We start from the raw sequence: 27,512 nt of genomic DNA, 5'->3' as shown, positions 1-27,512 counted from the left end.
ACAGTTACAGTTTTACTATAATATAATTTTCTTCTACATTTTCTTTTGAATAATCAAGTATTGTGAATTTATGTGAAATGATCGATTAGTGGAGATATGAATATCTCTATATTCAAAGAGTGGTTGGGCTGTAATTGATGTTTGGTAGGTCCATCTCCATTTGTGTCATTGTGTGTTCGCTGTTTACATTTCAGTTTTTTTTGGGTCACTTTCAATGAGCTGGCTCTCCTCGACGTGAAAGATACTAATAGAACGTGATTCTTTATTATTTTTCCATTCGTTATGATGCATATACAAGACACATGTTCAGTTTTTATTCATTTGTGATATAGTTTTCCTTACGAATTTAAACAATTGGATAAAAGTAGAACATATATGATCCGTAGAGAAAACAATCATACACAGGGCCTACCATGTGTTCTTATATCTCAAACACCACGATACATACAGGCTGGTGTATGAAAATAAAACAAAAGAAGCACAGCTTCAGAATACATTAGAGCATCTCCAACCCACCTCTATTTCCACCTCTATAATCGCATTTAGAGGCAAAACTACTCCAATCCATCTCTATTTTTGCCTCTAAAATAGAGATTGCTATTTTTTCCTCTATTTATAGAGGAAGAAATAGCATTCCTCTATATTTTGCTCTATATGTAGAGATCTCTATTTTAGAGAAATACATTGGAGTAAAACCCACCTCTATTATAGAGGATGGTCTTAGGCACTTGTTTATAGTTTTAGGGAATAGAATTATTGAAATTAAAGATTAAGAGCATAATTTACCAAACATTCTGAGGTACATTGGTTAACTTTTTTTTTTTTTTTTTTTTTTTGTAACATACATTGGTTAACTAAATACTTCAATAAACACATGAACCTATTTGTTATATCCGCTTGCAAATTTAGTTCACTTTATAGATTGAGTTTTCATTTTGGATTGGGATTAAGACAAGTTCAGTTTAAATATGATCCTAGAGCTTTAAACTCATACAGTTCTACCTATTCGATTATGTCTAGTGCCGTGGACTATATAAGGAATCCTCTAAAGCTCTGTTCATCACATCTCTCTGAAACAGTGGATCAACGTTCAACAACAAACAAATACAACTTACCACTCGTCCAACGAAACAGCTCACAAATCAGAAAAAAAGGAGACAATAATACGAATAACAAATTGTGCAAAATCATAGAAAGACACCCACAATCCCTAAAAATTGCAAGACTGTATGCAAACAAAAGACATAAATTATAAGGAGTCCCCTACCAAAAAATTTCTATAGAGTTAAACAGACAACTTAAAACAACACAAATTCTCAGAAGCTAAAAACCCTCATGAACTCCTCGCACTCCCAAAATGCTCATTTAGTTTTCGTCCTCAGCCTCTTTCTTGCCAGCCTCTTCCTTGGCAGGTTCTTCCTTGTTAGCCTCTTCTACAGCTGGTGTTTCCTCAGTTTGCTCAGAGCTTTAATGTTCAAAACAGACAAAACAATCCAGTGTAAGAATCATGCAGAAAAATAAAGACAGATCTCACATAAGGAATGCCATATTTAAAAAATACAGAAAGAAGGATTCAATTTTTAAGCCAAGAAAAAGTATCACTAGACTTCTTCAACTTCAATGTGCTTTCAACTATGAATGCATTAATGATATATCAAGAGACTATTCTCTCAAGTAACTAGTAAAACAAACAATGCAGTGATCCATAACCCTAGTGCATCTATGAATCCATCTCTCTCATATATGAACTAAGAGACCATAAGCAAAGTATATAAGCAGGCAAGCAATGAATCAACCAAAAGGTTATTATCTAGTCAAAGAAGAGACCTTTTCCTCCAACTTCCGTCAGTACGATCGTCCTTACGACCATTACCAAGACCAAACCCCATCTTCCCCTCATCAGGCTTCTCTGCAACCTCCTTCAACTTAACAGCCTCGAGCTTCTCATCAATCTCCTTCCAGTCCTGTCCCTTCTCAGCCAAAACCTCCTCCCTAGGCCTCGCGTTCCCAAACGGATTCGCACCTTTAGGTCTCTCCACAATGACAGGTCTCTCTACAGCCACCGGGCTCTCCGGCTTCACATCCACAACAACGGGAGCAGCCACAGGAAGCGTCCGCGGCTGCAACACCAATCTCGGCCGTGAGCTACCACCACCACCACCGCCGGAAGCCGGTGGCGCGCCGCTCTCCTCTCTTCTCCTCCCCCATGTGTCGGATTCAGATCCGCCGCCGAATTGAGAATCGCGGGTTCTAGACAAGGACTCGAAACTCCCTCGCTTCTCGAATCTATCACCGCCGCCTCCGCCGCCGCCGTTGTTGCTAGAAGGAACGAATCTGGGCTTAGAGGAGACCCAGCTATCGACTTCATCAGCCTTAGACTGAGAATCGAAGAATCCTCCACCTGGGCCTCGGTCTCTCCTCTCGAACACATCGCTTGGGCCTCGCCCACCAAAGGCCTTCTTCCCAGCGGCCCAATCATCAGTCTCATCGGCCCGGGAAGGGCCCATAGACTCCCTGTCTCTGCCGAATCCACCGCCTCCTCTCCTCTCACCGTCCTCGGAAGCCCTAGAGGAGCCCCACCTGGAGGTGGAGTCCTCCCTAGGTCCGTAGCTCCGGAAGCCCTTAGATCTCTCGAGCTCCTCGGCGGAGCGCTCGCGTGGGCCCGTGGGGAGGGAGACGAGCTCGGCCTGAGTGAGGCGCTCCGTCTGAGGAGGAGCGGTTGCAGCCTTGTAGGTGGAGAATTCGGCGAGGGATAAGGTTTGGCCCTTCTTCTTCTTGGTTTTGGTGGTGGCGGCGGCGGCTAAGGAGGGGAAATCGGAGGAGGGGGCGGTTTGATTAGAGGCGAGGGATGATTGGTGTTGTTGCTGGAGCTCGGCGTCTTGCTCTTCGGCTTCGAGAGCCCAAGCACCGGGCTTTGCCCAAACGGATGATACAGCAGCCGCCATGTTTCTCTTCTTCTTTTTTTTTTGCTTTGTGTGAATGAATGAAAGGTTGTCTTTGTTTTCGTAAGAAACCCTCAGAATCACGGATCCTTTTATGTGGAGATTTATTTTTTTGATCCGACGGTTGTTAATTTATCTAATATTGAGCAAGGCAAATAAAATATGTTTAATTTAGAATATTTGCAATTGTTTTCCTTTTCCTGCAAGGTGAAGAAAATATATTTTTTAAAATATTGTTAAATTTAAACAGAAATTTCCAATTTCATCATTATAATTATGTTTATCTCATTCAAAATATGTAGAAAAAATAACATTCAGTATATCTATATATATTTTATATATTATTAGAAAAATTTTCTTAACTACACTAAATTTACTCTAACATGGTGGAAACTATACGAGATTGTGTTAATAACTACACAAAATTTATGTTAATACATGTCATATGTACGAAGTAAATGATTATACGATGGGAATATCACAATTGAGTTTAATTGATTTTAACAAAGTTAATAGAATCAATTCGTAATTAATTAAACTTAACCCCAATTTAACTAAATTCGACCCAAGTTATTAAAAACCGATTTCTTAATTTCTCTTAACACAAATGTCCCAATTGAAAACTTTAGGGTTCATAACATAAATCGATTTGGGAGAAACAAATGTAAGAGATTGAGAGAAAAGGAAAGAGTCGCCACTAGAGACAGAGTGAGAATCGACTGCGAACTTTTGAGTAGATAGACCAGAATGATGTAAACGAATCACTGAGAAATCGGAATCGTTGAATCGAAGAAAGAGAGTGACAAAGCACATTGCCTTCACTTAATGTTGGATCCTCCACCCAATTCTATTTTTCTCTTTCTGTTTGAAATTGATTTAAATTTTAATTTCAAAAATTGGAGATCCAAACAAGAGACATAAATCTACAACTTGGTTGGATACATGAGTTGGGTTAGATCGGACTTAGTAAATCAGAATTAATTTTCCTATGAATATTACGGATTGATTCCATTAATTTAATTTAAAATCAATTAAACTCAATTATGATGTTTCCACCATATAATCATGTACATGTGGAATGTGTTAACTGTATTAACATAAACTTTGTTTAGTTAACACATTCTCATACATTGGATGATTTCCACCGTATTAGTGTAAATTTTGTGTAGCAGGGAAATTTTTTTCTTATATTATTTGTCACAAAATTATATATAAAAATAGAATATGAATGGATAAATTTTCTCTGGAAACTCCATGTATTGCATAGAGAAATCTCAAAATTCTATTACATAACTATAAAGTATACACAAAAGTTACATTCTTCCTCCACTAGAGAGATAAGATGAGGATATGCCATTTGACTGATGATCATCTTCTGATTCGGACACCAACCTCCTCGTTCAATTCAACAAAGAGGGGTTTTACTTTCCTGATACTCAGTAGAACGGTACAAACTTAGGAGATGCTCTTCGTTAAAGCTCTTCCCTGATTCCTGCCATCTCATTGTTCTTAAAGAAGCTTGTTCCTCTTCTCTAGTGGCATGCAGTATAACTGTCCCGGTTAGCACTGTGATGAATCCACATATCTCAGATGCTATGCTCTCTGTGTCTTGCCCATACCAGTCCTGTACATAAACTCATATTTATCTTTGCTCTAAAAATATTTACTTATGTTATCAATCTATCTACCTTGAACATAATAGCACTAGCAACAATTGTGAGGGTTGTGAACATCACATAATAGATTGGAGAAACTATTGCTGCGTTGAAAGTGTCCAGCGCCTGGCCAAAACAAAAACAAACATGCTAGTATTAAGCAAAGGCCAAAGTGCACAACACTACACCACACAGATACAACAAGAAGTTCCATTCTAACCTTGTTTAGGTATATCATTTGCGTAACAACACATATAGCTGCAACCATGACAAAGAACCAAGTCTCCGGATACCAAACCTGGTTTATTCCCTCCAGTGTTAGCTTTACTGCGATCCCCACAGCCTTTATGCTCATAACCTACTTAAACAGAAACACAACTTTAGACAAAGATAAAATTATAAAATAGAGCTCAAATATGCTTTGATTCATCATCAAAACTTACTGTGAGAGAACCCATCAATGAACAAATTCCGATATAAACAAGAACGTTCGTTTGGCCGCAGAGAGGTTCGCAGTAAAGAATCAAAGCCAGGACAATGGACATTGACGCGGCTACGTAAATTAGAAAAGCTGTTTCATAAAAAAAAAAAGGAACCAAGTTATATTCCCCCAGGTAAACACACAATGTGTGTGTAAGAGAAAGAGCGCGCAACCTGGTTGCATAGCTAGTTTCCAGATTGCTTGAACAGAGTTGGGAGTCTGCTCCTGAGGTGCGTGTATGACGATCATAACCGAGCCTACGATGCAGCAAACACAACCCCACACTCCCATTTTCTTGAGTTTCTCGTTTAACAGGAAGTGTGCCAAAACAGCACTAGTAATCAGAGGAGGGGTTAGTAAAGACAAGCGAAGAAGTACGTTTCAGATAATGATCATCAGAAAGAAATAGTCATAGGAATAACAAACCTGATGATTATACTTAGTGCACCGAGAGGGGTGACTAGTACAGCGGGGGCATAAACGTAAGCTACAAAGTTTGCAATTTCTCCAAAAGTCACTGAAATCCACATTCAGAAATTTGTATCTAATTAAAACTAAGAATGATTGAGAAAAAGAAAGACGAGCAAAATGGGGGGCAATACTCACTTGTAACCAAGCCAACCCACCAAAGTGGCTCTAACAAATAGGTATAACCTCCAATCCCTGCATCATCATCAAGAAGCAAAGGCATACAATTCTCAAACAATTAATAGTAGATATGTGTAGAACCTATTCGCAAACTGTTGGCAGACGTACTAAAAGTACAAGATATGATCTGTATATTAGAGAATGATTTCAAAATCGGTTTGATAATACAAATCAGACAGCAAAACCTTAAATTGAGCAGAAGGGTAGTTCAAAAATTGAATAGAAGCTTTTTTTATTTATTTTTGAAATCAAATCTACTAATTCAGCATCATCATATAAAATGTAATAACAAAGGGAGGACGGGGACGAACCAGCTCGGGTGCCATTAGCAGCAGCACGCTTGAGACCTTTCTTCTTCAAAATGAAGCTCGAACCTATGAATACGCTCGACGCCACAGCTAATACCAATCCCTTCTCATTGTCCGACACCATTTTTTTCTAATTCTCTCTCTATTGCTTCTCTCTTTGCCTAATTTCTACGGAAACAAAGTCAAATCGGATCAAGCTCTGTCCCCGTTGGTCGTTATCGGATTGTTTTGATCAACAGCATAAAGAATTTGCTTTGAAGAGGAAGGGAAAGGATGCAGGGAAGAGAAAAAAGGACGAGGAACGAGAATCACAACCTAAAATTCAAAAAATGGGAGATAGAGAGAGAAAGAGAAAGATTCAAAGACCAAACACTTTTTGTAAATGGCTTTTTTCTCCCCTCCCTCTCTGCTCGAGAGAGACGCGACGACAGCTCATTGGTTCAAATTCGTCGCCTTGTCCGAATATTACCTTTCCTGATTCTTTTTTCAAATGTTCTGCGGACTACTCCAAAGTCCAAACTGCCTATCTGGCATCTTCGTGCTCTCATTTATTTATTTAATTAATTAAGCACTGCTTATTAGAATAGAAAATATAGTTTTTCTTTTTGTTTTGCTGGCAACTCCATGACAAAATGGTTGTATCACGCATGTATGTCTATGTAATAATTTACTTTTTATGACTCTTTCTAAACCCTCTATCTTCTCTCTAGAATCTCCTCTTGCTTTTTCCGGTTCGCCGGCTCCGGTTGCTTCCACAGAGCCGAGGCCGGTCTTTTTCTTTTCTTTTCCTTTCTTTTTCTTCGGTTAGATCTGTACATTATTCTCGTTTCTCTCGACAGGTCATTTTCAAATCTCTAATCTGATCTTTTTCCGGAGAGAATGAGGGTTTTCGTTTGATCTATTTTGTCGATCTCTCTGTTAGAAGTGGTTATATCCTTGTCCCCTTCAGTTTTGGTTCTATCTTGGAACTTATGTGTGTTTGATTGATTTGCATGTTGATTTTGAGCTTTCTTTGGCTCATACCAGGTCTCGATCTTTGACCTTCTCGGTCTCTCGAGCAAGGTTGTTCCTGGTTATGAGTTGTTTCACTCCTTGTCAATTCCCTTAGAGATTCGATCGAGATCTTATCTTCTGTCTAGCTTCTTTGGCTTGTCGATTCAACTCATCCATCCAGTGACTTCCGGTTGAAGACTATGAACATGACGTGTTCTGTCTCCTGGAGCTTGAAGCTTTGTTCTTTCATCTGCATGTGCTATTCATCATAGGAGGATTCGCAGACCGGAGGTTGTAGCCATGGAAGGCTTCCTCGCTTTGCCTTGTTCAAAGAAGCTCTGTTCAAGTCATCATGTATTATTGATCTCGTTTTGGTGAAGGTGTATTTTAAGTTGTTATCCAATTCTTCTAGCTTAGATTGTTTCATGTTCTGTTTCTTTGGTCATCATATGTTTGTATTTTAGTCTCTCCATCGTTGGAGCTTCTGTTTCCGGAGGTCTGTTGAACCTGCCGGCCAAAGTGTTGCAAAACTGAATCCCACCCTTGTAATCTTCTGTTGATAATATAATCAGTGTTTAAAAAAAAATTTTACTTTTTATATTTTAAATTTCATAAGAATAAGCGAGATTAGATTTAAAAATAATAAAAAAGTGTGGAATTTGAAAAGAGAAAGTGTCACACACGCGTATAGATTTGGCCTCCTCACATTGATTTTCTAGTTTTGTGCATAGTAGACTAATGAAATCACGTTCACCTAGTTTTAGAAAATATGTCTCCTCTGAATTTTGATATGATTTCGACTAAAATAATTAATCAAGTAATAATAAATCACAGATGAGTATTATTACATTTTCTTATTCATATGAAATTTCAAAATCACACTAGTAAATTAGTAATTTTGATGTTTTCTCCAATTGGATTTGAAAATAAGTTTGCGACCGGAATTGATGGGCCAGACAGCCTTATGCAAGGCCCATTACATTTAGCTTCTATGATTAATAAATGTTTTTTAGTTTCTTGTATACCTAAAAAAAAATCAACCGACATGATTGATTGGCTTTCTCACTTTTTTGCTTTCTTTAGTGGTATCACATGACCAAAATTGCTTAGTTACATGATATTAATAGAGTTGTTTAGTCATTTTTATTGAAGCGCTATCACTAGTGATAACTAGGACCTGATAACTTTTTTTTTTCGTCAATTGATTTATATCAAACATTCGGTGGAATACAATCAGAGCCGGCGGAAGATGTTGATATCCCCAGAAACAACAATCCACAGGAAAGACACTAAAAGCCATACAAAGACACCAAAGACTACACTGAAACATAACTTAAGACAAAAGCAACTTCCTACAACTAGATCTTCCTACAATTCTTTATCAAAACCATAGATAGCATAGTCAAAGTCTAAAACAACCAGAAGTCTAACAAGAGACCACAGTCAACCAAGCGGACAAGCGGCGATGACTTAACAGAACCTAAAAACACCTGAACCTCCTGTCCACGATGAAAAGTCAGAACCACGCCGAATAGCACCCCACACAAACCAACCCCGAAACATGGGTCCAAGAACCGAAACACCTGGGACCAAACCTCCTACGAAACCGCAACTTCCTCCGATTGAACCAAGACCTCAACCTCATTATACTGCTTCAAACATTCAAGAAGAAGCCACCGAGGAATTAAGATATCAGCGAACCAACCAGGATAAGACGAACACTTATTATAAGCTGCAGCGAGGACTCCATCTGGAAATAGAGAGGTGACACCAACCAACATCTTCACAACAAAGATGCTAAACCTGTTCTGCTCACGGACTCGCTAAAACGCCACCGCCGTACCAATTCCAATGTAGAAAAAGACTAGAGCGAGTAATCTATAAGCCAACCAAGGATTCAGAGAATACATCCTCTCCGTTGAGTGGATAAGTAGACAAAGCAAAGGAGAGGAGCCAAGATGGAGAGGAGCATCTAACCCAATAACTTCAAATCACCGTATGGAAAGAAACGCAGGTCCAAGAGTTAGCAAAGAAGTCTGTTCAACAACGGACGAAAACTATCCAGAGCACATCTGAACCTTTAAGACCCAACGATTCAACACCACCACACGAAAGAGATGCTTTCCACACGCTTCCACTCGTCTCCAGGTCAAAGAACTAATCAACCCCGGAACAAGGAGGATCTAAAACGCAGGAGAGAGTAAGTGACATATAAGCATAAAACAAGACACAAATCACCAGATCGAAATTACTCTCATATAGAGCCCTTCCCTTCCGACTCCTTGCAGCATCTCGCTGCTACTCCAGCAATTTGACAGACAGTGTCTCACCGTTGTAGATCCACAAGAGAATCCATTAAAATCCGGAGTAGCTCGCATTTTGACGTCGTACAAAAAAGAAGAAAACTAAAGGAGAGTAACAGAGAAACATACAACATAATAACAAGAATAGGAGGAGGAGAAGTCTCTCACGGCGACGAATCACCAGATTCCACCCCTCCTCCGAGCTCGAGTTGATGGCGGCTTACTAGGGTTTCGTTATTCCCTTTCTCTTTTCTCTCTCAACTAGGACCTGATAACTATAATCAGTGTTATTGTGTTAATCCCAGCAATAAAGTGTCCAACGAAATTCAATGCAACTGACCGGTGAACTCACAGGGAAAGTGCATTACACAAAAATTACAGATGAAGATTCAGTGCACTATTTTTTATTTTATTTTGGTTGTTGAGGCATTTATACTTTTGATTCCGTTCGTAAATTCAAGCAAAGATTAAAAGGATAAACAAACACAAGCTCATTCATTATTTATGGAACTAGCTACTAATTAGGGTGACATGAGAACGAACACACACCAAGCTTTTATGATTACACCAAATGAAAAGTAACACAAAAGCAAAAGCATAGGAGAGACACACGACGAGGAGGACCAACACCACTCACTAGACGACGACGATAACGCTAATTTGAACCGAGGACAGAACTCATGTGATCTAAGAGAGCTGACCACAGTCAGCCACAACCACCGGCTTCGACGGCTTTCCAGAAGCCGACCCCACCTTCTCAATCGCCTTCACCACGTCCAACCCTTCCACCACCTGTCCGAACACCACGTGCTTGCCATCAAGCCAATCGGTCTTAACAGTGCAGATAAAGAACTGAGACCCGTTGGTGTTTGGACCAGCGTTGGCCATAGAGAGGATCCCAGGACCGGTGTGCTTCCTCTCGAAATTCTCGTCAGCGAACTTCTCACCGTAGATGGACTCGCCTCCCGTCCCGTTCCCGGCCGTGAAATCGCCTCCCTGGCACATGAAGTTAGGGATCACACGGTGGAAGGAAGATCCCTTGAAGTGAAGAGGCTTGCCTTTGCTTCCGACACCCTTCTCACCCGTGCAGAGAGCTCTGAAATTCTCGGCAGTCTTGGGAGTCTTGTCGGTGTACAGCTCCATCACGATCCTTCCCGCGGGCTTGCCGTCAACGGTCATGTCGAAGAAAACTTTAGGAAACGCCATCGTTTTGATTGGTATGAGAGAGCTTTGAAGGAATGGTGTTGGATCAGTCGTGGATGAAATGAGGATCTTGCGGTGTGTTTTTATAAGCGGCTAAAAGGAAGGGAAGCGGCGAGAGAGAAAAGGATTGTGGCCACGAGATTGATACACGTGGAAAGATCTCGACGGATGTTATAAGTTAACCATGGTTAAGTTATAAGTTTGACCACCGGTTAAGTAGGGTCATGCAGAAGTGAGTATCTCAGACTCGGCATATGCCCCTGGAGCTGCCGCTCCAAACGTGCCACACGTGTCTGTTACATTTTAGAAACAGACGTTTCAATATAGACCTCTTAAATTAGGGGCCTTAATTCAGTTTTTTTTTTGTTTATTGGAAAAGTGTTAATTACAATTTCTTAAACGTTTCACAGTAGTTTACTACGACTAATTACAGTTTTTTACAAACTAATGCTGAAAATTTCAGTGCGTTACAAACCAAAAAAATGTATCTGAAGCTGTATATTATCGCATGAGTCTGTCTAGTAGGCACGTGAACTCGAGACCTATAAAGATCCAGAACAATTGATTATCAGAAGCTAAGCGTAAAAAAGAGTGGTCAGTATGAGCCCAACACCACTATTGAAGTTTTGGCTATAAAGAATAAAATATCTATTTATACAGATAACACATATAATATGTTGGCTAACGACATGAACTAGGGTTTCTCTCTCTTATCTCTTATCCTCTCCCTTCTCTCTACCAAAAGTTCAGCCGCCTAGGGTTTTCGTTGTTTCCCGGTGACCGCCGTGTCCCTTTAGGCGGTCGCCGGAGCCTCTCCTCTCTTCCCTCTTCTGCTCTGCTTCTCCCGTCTATCTCTGTGTTCTCCTCTCCTCTCTCCTATCCTTCTTTCTCGGCGGAGGCTTAGCTCAGCCGGGATCCTCTCTGGTTCCAGATCCGGCGGTTTCAATGGCAGATCTGAGCTGTGTATGGCGTTGTGATGAGGTTAGAGGACGGCTTCTTCCTCGTCGTCTCAGTTTCTCGGGCTCGCCTAGAAATCTCTGACAGAGAGATTTTCTTCTTCTCGGCTGGGTTTCTTCGAGTCTGGCGGTGCGTGAATCTTCGAACAATCTTCTTAGGGTTCGTCTCCTCCGTGACGGTTGCTCTGTTAGGGTTGGATCCTGTGGTCCATGGATCTTGGGTTTCTTCTGCTCCTCTTCGTGTTCCTCTGGGGTCTACAGAGGAAGCGCGTATGGTCTTGTTCAGGGTTGGTTCTGGCTTGCCTTGTAGCAGGATCTTGTGGCGGTGCGTGTTGGTGTTGCGCTCTCTTGCTGTGTCGAGTTCGTCTTGGCGCGTGAGATTAGTCGCTACTCCTCGAAGTCGGAGTGGGTTCGTCGGTGTGGCACTCCTCGCTGCGGGCTCTATCTCTCTTGTGTTTTCATTTTGCAGTGGCAGTGACTGAAGTGGGAGCGAATCGGTTTCTCTGTTCGAAGCTTGGTTTCAGTTGGGCTATCGGCCTAATTCCTTGTCCGACATTGTCTATTCCGGAGGAGGTGTGCCCTTCCGGTCCCATTGCTCTATATGGGCTTTGGGTTAAAGGGGTGTAAACGGTCTCGGTTAGGTGGGTTGGAGGCAGCAATCTTCAGCTAACCTCTCCGAACGACGGCATCGTCGGCTGCGGATTCCTTCTCGTGCTGCCGGTTAGGTGATGTTGGATAAGCTTGCGGGTCCGAGATTGCGATTCCTTTGCAGTGGTTTTGATGTGTGGGTGGCTTGGAAGCTGTAGGCGCTGTGTGTTTCAAGGTTTGAGGTCGCCTTTCTCTCCAGTTTGCTCGTGGCAACTACGTCCCCATTCCGCTCTTGCTTCTCCTCGGGTCCTTCACTGTTTCGCTGGAGCTCGGCTCAGAACTTGGTTTTCTGTTCTTCTTGTTTAGGTCATTGTTGTTGTTAGATGTTCTGTTTAGGTTTCATTATTGCACGCTGCTACTAGTTTCTCTCTGTACCTTCTGTAAAAAATTTGAAAAGCTTGGTATAATATTTTAACATTTTATCCAAAAAAAAAAAAATATGTTGGCTAACATATAGTCAATTCTCCAACAAAACCATTAGTCAGTCATTCGCATCAGGGAATCTAAACCATTACGTACCAGATTCTGTCTCACGGGGATTGGTTGGTTGGTTATTGTGAAGAACAAACGACACATTCTCAATGTAGAGAATCTCGTACCTATAGGCTATAGCAATCTAGGATAGAGAAACAGAGCTATTTTCTTCAATGAATCCATAGACGTTTCCATGTACGCATGCACCCCTGAAGCTGCTCCATAGAAACAACCAAATGTTACCCCAAACCATTTTTTTCATCTTATAACTAAGTTGATCGTGCATTTCTGTTATCGTCAACTTAATTGATTGTTACCTTTCACTAGCATTTTGAAGTCTTTTGAGAAGTTATCCACACGGCCAAAAACTGGATTGATCCTACAAACCTGTACAACACAGAGTTCAAAATATAAGGACATCTTGTCATTTGGAGCAGCAATATGCACAGCTTCTTGACTTCATCAGGAACCTCTCTACAATTGTCACAAAGCTCAGCTACAATCGCTGTTGCTTGATCCTGCATCTAAAAACAATACAAATTGTAGTACCAGTTGCGGAGAAAGGCAGAAACAAAAACACACCGTTCTTGTTCTCTTAGTTATCATACCTGTTAGACCAAGCAAAATCTGAAAATTCAACAACAGAGAAGCCACTCTATAAATTTGTAACGCAGCCGAGTCTGTAAAGTGTGATTGAGGAACAGATCCAGGTTGCTCTGTCGTGTGTCCTCAATCAGTGTCTCCTCCGCCCACAAAGTAAATAGATTGATATCCTACAAAATTTTGTAAATAAAATCACGTTTGGACCGGTAATGTTAGTTGGAATGATAGAGTCGGAGGCCTAAAATGAGTAGAATTCAAGGTCCTATAATAATATGTTAAGAAGGGCAAGGACTCATAACACATACCATATGCTGTGGAAAAGTAAAGGAGAGAAGGTACTCAAAAAACTGATGATTGTTGCCTTTCAAGCCCATCCAGATCAGCTTCGTCCTTATTGGTACTTTCCTCTCTTGCTGTATATACTCTAAAAATGTCACAGCCAAATGAAAATAAAACAGAAAGGGATGATGTGGGTAGAATATTAGACGGGAAACGCCACCATCGGAAATATTCACTTTTATGGGTGAGAGAATACGCTATGTACACTTGAGTATCCCTTGAATATTTTTGAATATAATATTATTATAACACTGAGGCTCTATGTAAAACTGAAGCAAATCTTCAAACAAGCATTGAAACAGGACAGCAAAATTATTAGCAACAGCACTGAGCTTTTTCAAACGAACCCTATATGCAAAAAAAAGACAAGGCTGATAAAATTCAAAAGGAAGCTGTAAGAAACAAACCACGTCAACGAAATCTTGAGCTACCTAGTCAGTTGTTACATAGTCTTGCTCCGTAGATCTTTACACGAGGATGTATGATTGGATTTCATCTAGATTCTGTCACAGATTGACAGAAGAAGCGATCAATTTGTAAAACTGCTTGAGGTCGATATTCCTTTGGAGTTAAATGTTAAGAATGGAAAAGGTACTAACCGAATCGCTTTTCCTTTCAGCTCGGGGTTACACTAAGAGCATGATTATCCCTAGAAACCCATTAAGTTTTTTAATGATTATTTAAGTATTAAATTTTAGTTAAGGAATTTAGCTAAGAATCACCTAATTTTTTTGCTCCAATGGGAGTTTCTTAATAAAAGGTTTCTTAAAAAAGAAAAAATTAAAGATAGAATTGGAGAAAGAAAAACACATTAGAATGGCTCACAAACCATATATGTCAAGGATACTAATAGATCTTCGTGTCCTTAATTTACCAACTTCAAGTGAAGTGTTTATTTGCTCAACAAGCCAGTTGAAGAGGCTAGCATAGATGATTTTTGCTAGGGAATCCCTCATATCAGTCGCCTGTGGCAGTGTCAGTCTTTTATCAATGCAATCTCTACCAGCTTGGAGCTTGCATGTAGACAAAACCACCATAAGCTCTTTTGAGTCGCATCCCATTAACACCCCACAACAAAAACATCCACGAGATCTCGATCTCTTTCAACGTCTTGAAAGAGCTAGTTCCAGCCAATTTATTCGTCTTCAGTCTGGGAAGATTTGAGAAGTTTCGAGGGAGAAAGACGATGAAACAAAAGAGAAAAGAAAAGTAAAAAAGAAAAAAAAAGTTGTGCCTTTTTTTGTTGACACGTGGTGGAAAAACACACTTCAAAACAGGTCCCAGAAAACCTTAGTTAAAGATCGGTAAGCCCATTTTTATTTTGTTTTGATTTAATTAAATGGACTATTTTGCTTAAAACTCACTTAGGACCTAGCGATAAAGATGGTCTAACGGGTACACTTTAATAGACTCGATAAAAAAAATGAAAAAAAAAAAATAGGAAGAAAAACTATTTCTCTTCTAATTTGATATAACGAATGTAAACTATTATTCAAATGTTAAAGAATGTAAATAAATCATATAAACAAATATTCCTTCTAAATAGTATAAATTGTAAAGAACGATAAAAAAATCATTATTCACACTTGTTCTCTTTTACTTTTTATTCTCCATACATCAAATAGTATAATAATGCCACTTCATCTTTTAAAATTGCTATGTTTCTTGTAATGGTCATTTCTATGCTTAATTTTTGCATGGTGACAATTATAATTATATATTTTGTTTTTAAATTACTACATTGATCATTCTTAAATCATCTTCATTGATGTAATATCTTAAAATAAAAATTCTAAAAAATAAACATAATATTTTGATTTATAGCATAAAATGTGAAAAAATAATTCAATATGTTTTCTCATGAGTATAACCTCTATTGATTTTCTTTCATACTTAACTCAAGGTGCTCTAATTAAGATTGTGATCATCTCATAACTAAAGAGCAAGGGATATATTATTAATTACCATATTATTCCTGGAAGAGATGAACAAACAGTCTACACTTAAAACTCGGAGAGAAAGTAGACAAAGATGAAAGTCGCAAAACAAACCAAATTTCAAACACGCAGGGATAATATTTTTAAAAATATTTAAAAAGCAACACGTTGATTACATACAAGTATATGTATTAAACTCTCAAGGGTGAGTCGGCAACGGAGGCCATTTGCCGAACTTGGGGTGGTGAATGTATTTAGGAGGAAGAGGAGGAAACTTTGGAAGTGGTGGAAGTGGTGGACATGGCTTCTTCGGGATCACCACCGGTGGCACGTAGATTGGCACCGGCGGAGGACACGGCTTCTTTGGGATCACTGGTGGCACGTAGATTGGTGGATGCTCTATCTTCGGTGGCGGCTTGTAGACAGGAACCGGTGGTGGATCGATCTTCGGCGCTTTGGGAGGGCACGGCTTCTTCGGGATCACCGGTGGCACATAGATTGGTGGATGCTCTATCTTCGGTGGTGGCTTGTAGACCGGTACTGGTGGTGGAAGCTCGACCTTTGGCGGTTTAGGCGGGCACGGCTTCTTTGGCGGCTTGTGGATTGGTACCGGCGGTGGAAGGACTATTTTCGGCGGCGGCTTGTGGACTGGAACCGGTGGCGGATCAACTTTCTTTGGTGGCATGGGCGGACAAGGCTTCTTAGTCGGTGGTTTGTGAACTGGCACTGGCGGTGGAAGCTCAATCTTCGGCGACTTAGGCGGGCATGGCTTCTTAGGGATTGTTGGTGGCTTGTGTACTGGAACCGGAGGTGGGTGCTCTACCTTTGGAGGTGGCTTGTAAACCGGAACCGGAGGTGGGTGCTCTACCTTTGGAGGCGGCTTGTAAACCGGAACTGGAGGTGGGTGCTCTACCTTTGGAGGTGGCTTGTAAACCGGAACCGGAGGTGGGTGCTCCACCTTTGGCGGTGGGTCGTGAACCGGGACGGGTGGTGGAACCTCTACCTTTGGGGGTGGCTCGTGAACCGGGACAGGTGGTGGAAGTTCCACCTTTGGGGGTGGCTCGTACACCGGAACCGGAGGTGGTGGGCATGGTTTAGGAAACGGTGGAAGCTCCAAAGGTGGAGGTAAAGGGAAAGGATGATCAAATCCCTTAAAAGGAGGGAACTTAGGCATAGGCCAAAAGAATTTGGAAACACAAAGTTCAGGTGAAAATTTGAGATTTTGTTTGAGACCCAAAACGTGTTTGTCTCCAGATTTGTATAGAAATACAATCTTGTTGGAGTCAAGGCCGTCGTGAGCCGGACAAGGTGTTCCCACCGCGCTATGAAGCTGAGCATAACACTCCTCCTTTAAAGCTCCGTCCTCGGAGACAATGTCATGAGTAGGAACTTTCAGACTGAACTTTCCTTCTTCATCAATGTTTCCAGAAGCTTTTGTAACAAAATGCCCTTTGTTCACCTTACAGTCAATCGTCACTCGGAGTCCTTTGACAAGTAACAACCACACACTGATCAAATAACCACACAAAAATGACACCAGATACTACTAAAAGTTATTATTAATATGGTATACCTGAGAATGCATGGGGGGCTTTGATCTTGCTCTCGGCGTTACCAACAACTTCGACGACGCGAGCGAGAGATAGAGTCGCTGAAAAGACAACGGACAGGAGGAGGAGGAGGCATGGAACCGAACCTCGAGGTTCGGGTAAGATCCTCATTGGGATTCTCACCCTCTGAGATTTCTGACACAGTACTACGACACTTTCCTTTCCGGAAAATGTAGTCTATTATAAGAAGAAAGAAACTATATGTTATGTGATTGAGTATTAGTAAAGAAGATGATATGATTATAGCGAGACTCCCTCTCGTTTATATAATGGTCTTAGCGTAGCATTTTTCAAAAATGGATCTTGCTTATTACTTCTTAAACTTTCTTATTTTATTTTTTACCAACAATAATTGGGACTCGGTGGTTTCTTTTATTTGGTATCATTTATTTAAATTAATGTCATGGTCCATCTCTTATCGTTGTAATTTCCGTCTACGGCAATAATTTATCATACTTTTCATGCAGGGTGGTTGAAACAATTTGACTTATCTGTTTATTTATTTATTTATATTTATACGAAAATGCAATCAGATTTACCTTTTTGTTTCCATAATTAACGTTATTGCACGAGACACATTGTAGAACTTTCATCACATGAACCTTTTGATCTATCAAATGTTTTTTTTTAGTTTTTTTTTCCTTTGTGATATATACAGGCCAATAATAAAAAAGTAATGCAGAGACTGCAAGATGACCATGCATATATAAGGTAACTTTTTATTTGCTTTTGTTTCACACACACGATCGATATAGTTTATGTAAAAACATGAAATGAATTAATGAGTGCGTATATACGTGCAACCAACCCCGAATTGAAGCGAACCACATTACGGTTAGAAGAGAAACTTTAATATTTATTTATGGAAAACACTGTTTGCGCTACATGTCCTGGCACCTTCCTAAACAGTGTGCCGTATATAAATCAAAATCAGATACACAATCGAATTTGGTTAGAGAATAGGCTTGATCTATTGCTATTTAGTTATATGAGAGATATAAGTTAATTTTTGCCATCAATCTTTCTTATTTGAAGTCGGCAAGGCCCATCATCCTTCAATCAAACTTAGCCAGCTCAAAACCCTACTATGTCTTTTTCTTGTTGGAAAATTAAAGTCTGTGTAAACATTTGCATCTAGGTTTCCCCAGATTGAAAAGCAGAGTCGGAAAATCACTTAAGAAGGACCAACGCTTTGAAAAACGATGTTTCTTGGCTTTTTGTTTGTCGGCTTGGGTATAGTTTTGGTTAGTTGATCATAACCGGCTCTGAACCGAAGTTATTGGAGCTAAATATCTCTCTTTATCTGAACAATCTTACAAGTGGACTTTACTCATATGAAATATGATTACATGCTACTGAGAATATAGTCCGATTTGCACATTCAGAGACCTAACTATAAATGAGTAAAATAAAATTTCCCCGGGGTATTTATTTAGGAATACCAAACTTACAAATGCAGATAGTAAAATTTATTTTGTTGTATTGTAAGTCAAGTTATATACTATTAGAGATATCATTATGAATTACTGCCATATTAAATCTCTACCTACTCAACCACGCCCATTAATACGGGGGCTTTGGACAGTTGGAAAATAAGAGGTTCAACTTCAAGTCGAAAGATTATCAATCTTCCGGCGTAATATATTCAGACTAATTAATACTTGCACATTATCACCAATAAGGCCCATTTTTAATGTAAGAACATGTAATAAATATTATAATTACGTAGATCGATGAGTATAATCGATTGGGGTACATCTCAAGCGACTATGCTTCCATGTATATTTATATATACTGTAAATGTAAATGTAAATGTTCATTTACAGTCACTCAAACAGAAAATCATTTACAGTTATAAAGTTGTTTGGTAAATAAATGTTGTATAATATTTTATAGAGGCATACAAATTTCAATTTTAGTCCAAGCTATCAGTGCCATTTAAGGGTGGGCACTTCATTTATTTTCTCGGTTCGGTTCGGGTTTAGTTCGGTTTGGTTAATTCGATTCGGTTAATTCGGTTCAAGTATTTTTCAATTGAAATAAACCATAGCTAGTTTGCTTTGGTTCGATTTGTGTTCGGTTCAGTTTATATCCGGTTTGATTTGTATTCGGTTCGGTTCGGTTTGTTTTTTGGATCAGTTTTATTAGATTCTTTTTAGTTCATTTTCTTGTAAGAAAATTATTTTAAAACATAAATTATGTGAACTAAATTCAATATAAAACTAAAATAGAAACCTTTAAAAAAGTTACAAAGTATATAAAAATTAAAACTAATGAAAGTTAATTTAAAAAAAACGAACATCATTAGTAATCTCTTATATCATCATTATTAAAAAGTCCGCAATGAATCATTTTCTATGAGACGTTGGAGAAAATAAATTTTGGTTTTAATAAGATTTACTTTAGGTTTTAAGTTTTACGTTAAGATTTAACATCTACGTTACATATATAAGAATATAAAAATATAATTTTTTATTTTTTTTGTAAAATTAAATATTTTGATAATTACCTATTAAATTAGAAGAATATATATTAATGAATAAAAAATGGAAAATATGCGGTTTGGTATTAAAATTTTAGTATATTGGTATTATTAATATTTTTAATTTAAATAATTAAAAAATACATCGGTTTTAAACCGAACCGAATGATTCGAGTTGAAAACGGTTCGCTTTTTTTGCCCACCAAAATTAAGAGACGAGAAAATCATACAATATACATACGAGAAAAATCAGGGCATACTTCAGAGATCGTAACCAAAATTAAGCAATCAAATTTTATACAAAAATGTAGGAGATAAAAAATATAAGCGGATATATTTTATTGTAGGGAAATTGCACCCAGTGACTAAGAAAAAAAACAAAATTAACTAAACAACCAAAAACACACTCTCTCTCCCCTTTTATCTTCCTATCTCTCTCTACTCTTTTTACAGAAAACAAATTTTGTTTATTTTCTTGGTTATTTCACAAATAACCCCTTTATTGTATGTAGTGCATATATACTATACATAGTAGTGTTTTTTTAAAAACACTTCTTATGGTAAGTAAACAAATTAAGCGACGGTGAAAAGATTGATCACTACTAAAAACAATAGTATTATATACAAGGAAGATAAACCCTAACTTAAGCAGCAGCGCAATAAATGTGGGTTGACACTAAAAAAGTAGTGGCAACCAAGGATATAGTCCCACATGGTGTGAGTTTTGTGATATTATTTTTAGTAGGTGAAACGCGATAAATATATGAACTGTATATGGTTCCACATTAATTGAGCAATTGGAACTGGTTTCGTGTATATTAAAAAAAAAACGAAATGTTTTAAGAAAATATCCAGAGATCTGGATAGTGACATATTCTCTGAGCAAACAGCTTTATCGTTTACATAAACTCACACTGTCACACATATGTTAGATACGTGTTGAATGTACTAGTGGAAGTAAACACAAAGGTTGATGTCCAAAGTAATTGCACGGATGGTTTGAACAAAAGTGAAACAATGCTGAGACAAAATCTTATTCGATAGATAGCGCTTCTGAATGATATGTCACCATGCCCGCAACTAATTCATACCCAAATCGAAGCTAATAATAAGATTTGAACTCATACCATTATGGGCCTAAAGATATGGACTCAACCACGGCCCATTAAAGCACAAGTCAACCAGAACCAGACTCTTTTATCTCCTTCAGCTTCTCATAAATAGTTTACCTTTTTTTTTCTTCTCACTTTGCCGAGAAAATCTGAGAAAAAAAGCGAAAAGTTGAGAATGAAAAGTCCGATTCACACGGTGTGGTCATGGGTGAGGAGGCAGCCACCGAAGGTGAAGGCCTTTCTCGCGGTGATCACCGGCATGGCGGCTCTGGTTCTGCTCAGATTCATTGTCCACGATCACGACAATCTCTTCGTCGCCGCTGAAGCTGTTCATTCCATCGGGATCTGCGTGCTCATCTACAAGCTCATGAAAGAAAAGACCTGTGCTGGTAATAAAAATTCAATCTTTCTTGTTTAATTGTGTGTTTTCGAACATCCAATTTTAGGGTTTTTTTTTTAATTAGCTTTTGTGGAATCAAGCGATTTAGGGTTTTAGGATTACAATTATAATTCGAAGGTTTAGGCAAACCCACATCCGAAAGTTTAAACCTTTTTTGCTTTGACTTTTGTGTGTATTGATTCTTTGCAGGATTGTCGCTGAAGTCTCAGGAGCTGACGGCGATATTTCTAGCTGTGAGGCTGTATTGCAGCTTTGTGATGGAATATGATATACACACCGTTCTGGATCTGGCTACTTTGGGGACGACTCTCTGGGTTATTTTTATGATCCGGTTTAAGTTGAGGGCTAGTTACATGGAGGACAAGGACAACTTTGCTCTCTATTATGTGGTATGTCAGTAAGAAACCGAAAGATTACATTGTTGGATTAGAGGAAACGGGGAGGCAAAGTAACGATTATCTGGTTTTGATTTTTTATTTGTTGCAGCTTGTGCCGTGTGTTGTGTTGGCTGTGTTGATCCATCCATCGACCTCTCACAACATATTGAACAGGATTTCGTGGGCGTTATGTGTTTACCTTGAAGCTGTTTCAGTGCTACCGCAGCTGCGAGTGATGCAGAACACAAAGGTCGCAAACTTTGTTTTATAATGGAAGATTGAGAACTTGAGCTGGACTTATTTGTTTTACTTTCTAATCTCTGAATCTATTTTTTTTGTTGTTGTTTCAGATTGTTGAACCGTTCACGGCGCATTATGTATTTGCACTTGGAGTAGCAAGGTTCTTAAGCTGTGCTCACTGGGTTTTACAGGTTAGCTTTCTAGTTTCTGCTATGGTTACATTGAAAGTCGATTTTGGATGATGAAAAGTAGGGCCTTATACACAATGTTGTATGTGTTTAAAAACAGGTTGTCGACACGAGGGGGAGATTGCTGGTAGCATTAGGTTATGGACTGTGGCCATCGATGGTTCTCATCTCAGAAATTGTTCAAACTTTCATCCTTGCTGATTTCTGTTACTACTACGTCAAAAGGTACCGTTTAGCCATTCACTTTCTCTATAAGTTATCTTACCTCTTCACTTAGCTCAAAAGACTTAAACATGTCATCTTGTGCAGCGTTTTCGGAGGGCAGCTAGTTCTCAGGCTTCCGTCTGGAGTAGTATAAGTTACTCTCAGTGATGTAATACGGAAAGAGACGGCTCTATTTTTCCTTTACATTTGATCTTGACGTTTGTGTCTGAGGTGACTTGGTAACGAATTAATTTCACCGTGTTGTATGTTTAGTTACCATTGACGGGTGTTTACATGTCTTTCCGGTTACTTTACTCCCTTTCATACTATAATAGTGATTGGTAAAAAGCAAATAACGAACCTTAACAAGCTATTTTGATTACACTGGGAAGAAGAAACGTCTGAAAGTTTTGAAGTTTTTTATTATTATAGATCACTGGAAGTGAGTGACACTGCGAATGATGTTGAAACGCATTTTTAAAGAACCACGGTTGTTACATAAAAATAGCACAAGTAGAGAGTTAGAGGTCTGAAAGGGTTTTCCCATGGATGAAGTTGATCACTTTAGTGGCAGTTTCCTCTAGCGCAGAGGTCACAACAGCCAAGTTCTGTAAGAATTCTTCTGCCGTCGGTTTGTCTCCGTCGATCAGATCGGTCACGGCTTTTAAGAATATCACTGGTACTTTCAGAAGTTCAGCAACATAGGCCACCGCAGCACCCTGAACAATCCAGAGCCACACAAGAGTTTCAACTTATTTTTATACTCTTGCTAGATTCCAGAAATCAGAGAGGTGTTAACATGACATTACCTCCATGTCCTTTAGTGTAGCATCATTGGCAATGATCAATGATTCATCTTGCGTGGACATATCCAAGGAATCACCAGTAGATAACCTGCCAATCTGATAACAACCAATCTTATTTAACAATGCTTTTGATATCGTGAAACTTGAGAAACAGTTTTTGACTAAGCAACCTTCAAATTTAGTTCCTTGAGGAGATTGGGGGTTGAGAATGCCTGTCGAAGACCAACTCCATACAGATCAAACATCTACAAGCGAGACACAAAACAGTCACTCAGGAACTTGCGAAATGAAATGGGGCAAAAGACCAGAACAAGAAGTGGAGAAAAGAAGAAGAAGGTACCGGAATAGGTATTCTCCTATCATGGAAGACAACATCAGATACAAGGAATACATCTCCTATGTTGGCTCCTTTAACCTGAATATTGTTCAGTCAATCAGCACTTCAGTTACATTATAATAAACCAACTTCCACAACATGCCAACAGAGATATGATTGAATGCGAATTCAGTCGATGAGTAAGAGAAGCAAATTGGAATATGAGCAAGCATGGCATTTTGACAAGCTTAACAAGCACACACACACAGAGATAAAGAGAAGAATTGATTCTTTGGAAAGAGAAAGTAAAGAAGGGAAGAACCTTAAAGGCACCACAGGTTCCAGCATTGATGAGAATGTCAGGCTGTAAAGCTTGGATAGAAGCAAAGGTAATGAGAGAAGCTGGAACAGTTCCAACACTATCTATCCCTGCACCATTAACACCTTCAGTGAATATAAACATACTTGTAACAGAAAAAAAAAGTGCGTTCCTTTTGGCTTCAAGAGCTCATTAGATCAAACACCAACAACAACTACTCACTAGCGCTATTATTATAGATCTCTATGAGAGTAATGAAAAGAGGCAAATAGCAAAAACATGCCTGAAGCAGCATCTTTTCCAGGGCAGACTACATAGATTCGAAGATCTTTGTGCAGCCCGTGGTAGAGAACCCAGGGCAATCCTTTACCAAGCCTGCACATGAAGCATGAAGCTCAAAAAGATAAGGACTTTGGTTTAATCAACAGATTAGTGGAGAATCAAGAGGAGTGGGGTCTTAACGGAGAATCAGAAGTTTCGGAGAGTCCGAACTTGTTGACCAAAGGTTGAGCCTCCGCTTGCATCGCTGCAATCAGAATTAAACACAGAAGTAAGAATCGATTGATCGGTTCTGTTGAAAGAGGAGCAAAGTACCGATGACGAAGACGACTGTGGAGATGGGTCGACGACGACTCTCCGATTCAACATTCTCGATGTCACCATCTCCATGAGGACCCATACTTCTCTCTCTCTCTCGATTCTCTTTCGCTCTTCACTCGTTCGATTTGCAGAAGACAACACACAAAAATCAATTGAGCAATGAAGAAACGGCACAAGCGAATAAGGAAGGACCTCTTTTGCGTTTTACCACGAAAGAGAAAAGAATCTCATGGTCGAAACATCTCTCCCTACACTGTTAATTAATTAATTAATTACTGTGTGCTAATTAATATTCAAAATAATTTACATTTTAATTAATTAACAGCTTGTAAAGTTAAGCAAACAACTAGAATTTTATTTTCCTAGCTCAATCCTTTTTTATAGATTTGCACAATTTGCTGTTGTAATCACACTCTTGAGTTGTTCTTTGTTCCTTTTCCGTTTCTGATTGAGAGTCAAGGCATTTTGAGTTCTTTCAAATTCACAAAATGCGAGATCTCAGCTTTCTTTCATTTGAGAAACAAAAAGTTAGTATAAGAAATCTAAGGAACAATGGTTTTCTCACTTAGGTACAGCTCTAGCTACTATGGGAATTTAAAGACCACTTTCATAATTATTTTCTAACACTCCATACGATCAGTTATATGCAGTACGTAACACATTAGTATAAAATCACTTGACAATAGGGACAACCTGAAATATGTTCTCAATGAAGCTTCAAAATGACTCGTGGGAAATGAAACATGTATTTCTCTGAATAGCATTTAATTGCTTGAACCTTTATCATTCAGTGAACAGTTTCAACAGATGCTTGAGGCTGTGAAGGTCTGATGCTTTGCAGTGTAAACAGAGGATGATTATCTTCTGTGTTCTCAACAACTCCAGCCTATAAAATACAGAGTATCAAAACAGCATCGCCAGCCTCATCAGCAACTCTTAATTCCACACGGTGTCAAGATTCAAGCTTTTTTAATCAATAAATAGAACCAAAATAATCTTACATTAACAAACAAAAACAAAATCAATACACAAAACCAAAATCATATAAATTTTTTAAATCAGTATACAGAATCAAAATCATCTTACATCAACAAATAAAAAAAAACTAAATCCTAACTAATGCTTTCTAAATTAAAATAAGATACCCAGTCTTACCTCAACAAATAAAAACCAAATCAATAAACGTAACCAAAATCATTCCACTGTAAAAAAGTCTGATTAGGATTAGTAGAGATGATATTCATGGGATGAAGCCTCACCTATTTATAGTTGAAGAACCACCTTAGAAGAAAGGAAATATGTATTGAATGAGGAGTCGTGCTTGGATTGGGTCAAAGAAGTTAAGACGGTGGGAATGAATCAATGCACTTCGTAACGGTTCTGGGACAACTCAAGCGAAAGGACACGAAGGTATCTAGATCCAGAGATTCATCGTGAAGATTTGTCTCACTTAACCCTCCCTATCTCCATTGTTGGCTGAACTGATCAGAGCTAGAAGAAGGCATGAACCCTAGATGTCGATGGTCGCCATTGATGAAGACGTTAATGTAACGCTTTTGTTTACAACAGCCCAAAATAACATACTTTGAAGCCCAACAATTGAAACCGGTAAAGTCCATAGTCCAAACAAATTGCACACATGATTTAATAATGAAATGCAGCGTGCGACTTAGAAGGACGTGTCAAAACATCAGTACTCGACTTTCCTATGTGGATCCTAAGTGGCTTCACCAGGAGAGAGCAAACTCTCTTTTACATATAAAGATTCTTGATAAGTGATTTAATTTTATAAAAAAAAGAATTACATTTTTCGAAAGGGATGATCAGTTCCTGGATAAACAGAGTCGTCTCTTTTTGTTAGTTGAATCACTACTGATGCAAAAATATAGAAAGAGATACAACATGGAGAGGAAGAGAACAAGAATAAACGGAGAAGAAGAATCCCCCATAAAATTACCAGTAATGGTGTTTCCGTCTATGAATTACTTATTGATTATCATACACCTACACAAGATCAAAAAGTAGAATTTAAATTATAACGATCAAAAACATATGAAAACTTAAAAGATATATGCGTGAAACTAATATGGTTGGCGTGATATTTATATAAAAAATTAGTTTAAGTTTCTAAATGACCTAGTTTTTAAGAGAATCTATGAGATAAAATATCCTCTAATAAATTTTAATTCAGCTATGAGATAGAATATCTTCTAATAAAATTTTAAAGATATAATATATACATAATTTTGGTAACTCAAATCTTGCCATATATATATTTAAATATTAAATGCATGATATTAGGAAAGAAGATATCTCGTCTGTTGATTGCAACTGGTTTTTCATAAAACAAATCCTACTATAAGGATTTAAATAATAGATAATAAGGAAAGAATAATGAATTTTAACGTTAAAACCTCCGACTAAGTTTGTTTTGGGTAAAAACCCTCAAACTAAGTATTTAACGAAAAATCCCCTTTTTTGTCACAACGAAAAACCCCATAAACTAACTTTATTTAATGAATTAAACTCTGATATGTCATAATTACTATTGCTACCAGTAAATCTTTAGTTTAGGGGTTTTTATACTAAGTAAACATAGTTGAGGAATTTTATCATTAAAATTAAAAAAATTCAAAATATTGTAATAGGAGGATAAATTTTCAAAATACATTTTATAAATTAAAGTATAAGCTTCTATAAATGATTTAGAACCTCTTATAATAATTTAAAACGTCTGATTTTTATAAATGTATTTATAATTTTATAAATGTATTTATAATTTTATAAATAATTTATAAAGCATAATGTTATAAATAATTTATAAAGCATGCATTGAATTATTAGACATTAGTAGTTATTATGATACTTTATATACAAATATAATTCTTTCTATACGAATATAAAATCATTATATCAATTCAAATAAACACTTTTGTTTATTATTTTATGTAATTTATAAATATATAAAAAAATTAATCGCATTATTACTCTTTCATAGTTTCAATAATTAGTTACCATAATAATTATTTCTAATCTTATGTAAATTATTTAGAAAGTGGTAATTGAATTATCCTTTCTTTTTAGATATAATTATAATAAATAAAATTAAAAATCATCGGTCAATCAAATTATAATAATTTGAAGAGTTCATTTATGATCAACATGTAATAAAAAAATCACTTATGTGACTTCTCAATCAATATATAGTAGGGTTTATATTTTTATAAATAATTTATAACATTATATAAATAATTTTAAAATTCTGATAAATTTATTCTGTAAACAACGATAAATAATTTAAAAATCATATTAATAAATATGTTTGCATTTTGTAATATTTAAAATAGTTATTATATAATTATATTCGA

At 37.9% G+C, this 27,512-nt stretch overlaps 6 protein-coding genes across 7 annotated transcripts; 1 reads left to right on the top strand and 5 right to left on the bottom strand.

The window, feature by feature from the left end:
• Positions 1–1,041: 1,041 nt before the first annotated feature.
• On the bottom strand, positions 1,042–3,019 carry LOC103835167 (eukaryotic translation initiation factor 4B3). The gene is made up of 2 exons (XM_009111285.3): positions 1,828–3,019; positions 1,042–1,465 (listed from the first exon to the last, which is right to left on the bottom strand). Exons 1-2 carry the CDS (start codon positions 2,943–2,945, stop codon positions 1,366–1,368), a joined length of 1,218 nt encoding a protein of 405 aa, XP_009109533.1. The 5' UTR covers positions 2,946–3,019; the 3' UTR covers positions 1,042–1,365.
• Positions 3,020–4,184: 1,165 nt separating this feature from the next.
• LOC103835166 (probable magnesium transporter NIPA7) lies at positions 4,185–15,158 on the bottom strand. Of its 2 annotated transcripts, XM_033277191.1 has the most exons (10): positions 15,154–15,158; positions 8,094–8,100; positions 6,038–6,164; positions 5,685–5,741; positions 5,505–5,595; positions 5,252–5,412; positions 5,041–5,168; positions 4,818–4,955; positions 4,631–4,723; positions 4,185–4,566 (listed from the first exon to the last, which is right to left on the bottom strand). In XM_033277191.1, the coding sequence occupies exons 3-10, from the start codon at positions 6,156–6,158 to the stop codon at positions 4,348–4,350; spliced, it is 1,008 nt and encodes a 335-aa protein (XP_033133082.1). In that variant the 5' UTR covers positions 6,159–6,164; positions 8,094–8,100; positions 15,154–15,158; the 3' UTR covers positions 4,185–4,347. The 2 variants fall into 2 exon arrangements, with proteins under 2 accessions (XP_033133082.1, XP_009109532.1); XM_009111284.3 differs by lacking the exons at positions 8,094–8,100; positions 15,154–15,158 and having other exon boundaries at positions 6,038–6,609.
• ROC2 (peptidyl-prolyl cis-trans isomerase CYP18-3) lies at positions 9,805–10,583 on the bottom strand. Its single transcript, NM_001302120.1, is given in 1 exon segment — positions 9,805–10,583. A coding segment is annotated over 1 exon segment (519 nt). The 5' UTR covers positions 10,537–10,583; the 3' UTR covers positions 9,805–10,017.
• Positions 15,159–15,489: 331 nt separating the features above from the next.
• LOC103835164 (proline-rich protein 4) lies at positions 15,490–17,353 on the bottom strand. The gene is made up of 2 exons (XM_009111282.3): positions 17,064–17,353; positions 15,490–16,975 (listed from the first exon to the last, which is right to left on the bottom strand). Exons 1-2 carry the CDS (start codon positions 17,209–17,211, stop codon positions 15,690–15,692), a joined length of 1,434 nt encoding a protein of 477 aa, XP_009109530.2. The 5' UTR covers positions 17,212–17,353; the 3' UTR covers positions 15,490–15,689.
• A 3,461-nt stretch (positions 17,354–20,814) lies between these two features.
• LOC103835163 (ER lumen protein-retaining receptor erd-2.2) lies at positions 20,815–22,456 on the top strand. Its single transcript, XM_009111281.3, has 6 exons — positions 20,815–21,083; positions 21,284–21,483; positions 21,581–21,721; positions 21,822–21,902; positions 22,000–22,124; positions 22,209–22,456. The coding sequence occupies exons 1-6, from the start codon at positions 20,870–20,872 to the stop codon at positions 22,255–22,257; spliced, it is 810 nt and encodes a 269-aa protein (XP_009109529.1). The 5' UTR covers positions 20,815–20,869; the 3' UTR covers positions 22,258–22,456.
• A 42-nt stretch (positions 22,457–22,498) lies between these two features.
• LOC103835162 (5'-methylthioadenosine/S-adenosylhomocysteine nucleosidase 1) lies at positions 22,499–24,377 on the bottom strand. Its single transcript, XM_009111279.2, has 8 exons — positions 24,139–24,377; positions 24,007–24,070; positions 23,828–23,919; positions 23,548–23,654; positions 23,250–23,324; positions 23,080–23,154; positions 22,913–23,005; positions 22,499–22,822 (listed from the first exon to the last, which is right to left on the bottom strand). The coding sequence occupies exons 1-8, from the start codon at positions 24,221–24,223 to the stop codon at positions 22,625–22,627; spliced, it is 789 nt and encodes a 262-aa protein (XP_009109527.1). The 5' UTR covers positions 24,224–24,377; the 3' UTR covers positions 22,499–22,624.
• Between the last annotated feature and the right edge of the window lie 3,135 nt (positions 24,378–27,512).

This window comes from Brassica rapa, chromosome A08 (assembly GCF_000309985.2).
Source record: "Brassica rapa cultivar Chiifu-401-42 chromosome A08, CAAS_Brap_v3.01, whole genome shotgun sequence".
In the NCBI taxonomy this organism is placed as follows: Eukaryota; Viridiplantae; Streptophyta; class Magnoliopsida; order Brassicales; family Brassicaceae; genus Brassica; species Brassica rapa.
The sequence above is the reverse complement of the archived record's forward strand: the minus strand, read 5'-3'. Positions and strand labels throughout refer to the sequence as shown.

Excerpts from the sequence above, each read along its gene's own strand:
- LOC103835164 (XM_009111282.3), bottom strand. The coding sequence starts at position 17,211 with ATGAGGATCTTACCCGAACCTCGAGGTTCGGTTCCATGCCTCCTCCTC. Across the intron at positions 16,976-17,063 it reads AGCCCCCCATGCATTCTCAG|GACTCCGAGTGACGATTGAC; the intron begins GTATACCATATT and ends TACTTGTCAAAG.
- LOC103835166 (XM_033277191.1), bottom strand. The coding sequence starts at position 6,158 with ATGGTGTCGGACAATGAGAAGGGATTGGTATTAGCTGTGGCGTCGAGC. Across the intron at positions 5,413-5,504 it reads GCACTAAGTATAATCATCAG|TGCTGTTTTGGCACACTTCC; the intron begins GTTTGTTATTCC and ends TCTGATTACTAG. Across the intron at positions 4,567-4,630 it reads CTAGTGCTATTATGTTCAAG|GACTGGTATGGGCAAGACAC; the intron begins GTAGATAGATTG and ends GTTTATGTACAG.
- LOC103835163 (XM_009111281.3), top strand. The coding sequence starts at position 20,870 with ATGAAAAGTCCGATTCACACGGTGTGGTCATGGGTGAGGAGGCAGCCA. Across the intron at positions 21,722-21,821 it reads GAGTGATGCAGAACACAAAG|ATTGTTGAACCGTTCACGGC; the intron begins GTCGCAAACTTT and ends TTGTTGTTTCAG. Across the intron at positions 21,903-21,999 it reads GTGCTCACTGGGTTTTACAG|GTTGTCGACACGAGGGGGAG; the intron begins GTTAGCTTTCTA and ends GTTTAAAAACAG.
- LOC103835167 (XM_009111285.3), bottom strand. The coding sequence starts at position 2,945 with ATGGCGGCTGCTGTATCATCCGTTTGGGCAAAGCCCGGTGCTTGGGCT. Across the intron at positions 1,466-1,827 it reads GACGGAAGTTGGAGGAAAAG|CTCTGAGCAAACTGAGGAAA; the intron begins GTCTCTTCTTTG and ends TGAACATTAAAG.
- LOC103835162 (XM_009111279.2), bottom strand. The coding sequence starts at position 24,223 with ATGGGTCCTCATGGAGATGGTGACATCGAGAATGTTGAATCGGAGAGT. Across the intron at positions 23,655-23,827 it reads TGGAAAAGATGCTGCTTCAG|GGATAGATAGTGTTGGAACT; the intron begins GCATGTTTTTGC and ends TTAATGGTGCAG. Across the intron at positions 23,006-23,079 it reads TCAAGGAACTAAATTTGAAG|ATTGGCAGGTTATCTACTGG; the intron begins GTTGCTTAGTCA and ends GGTTGTTATCAG.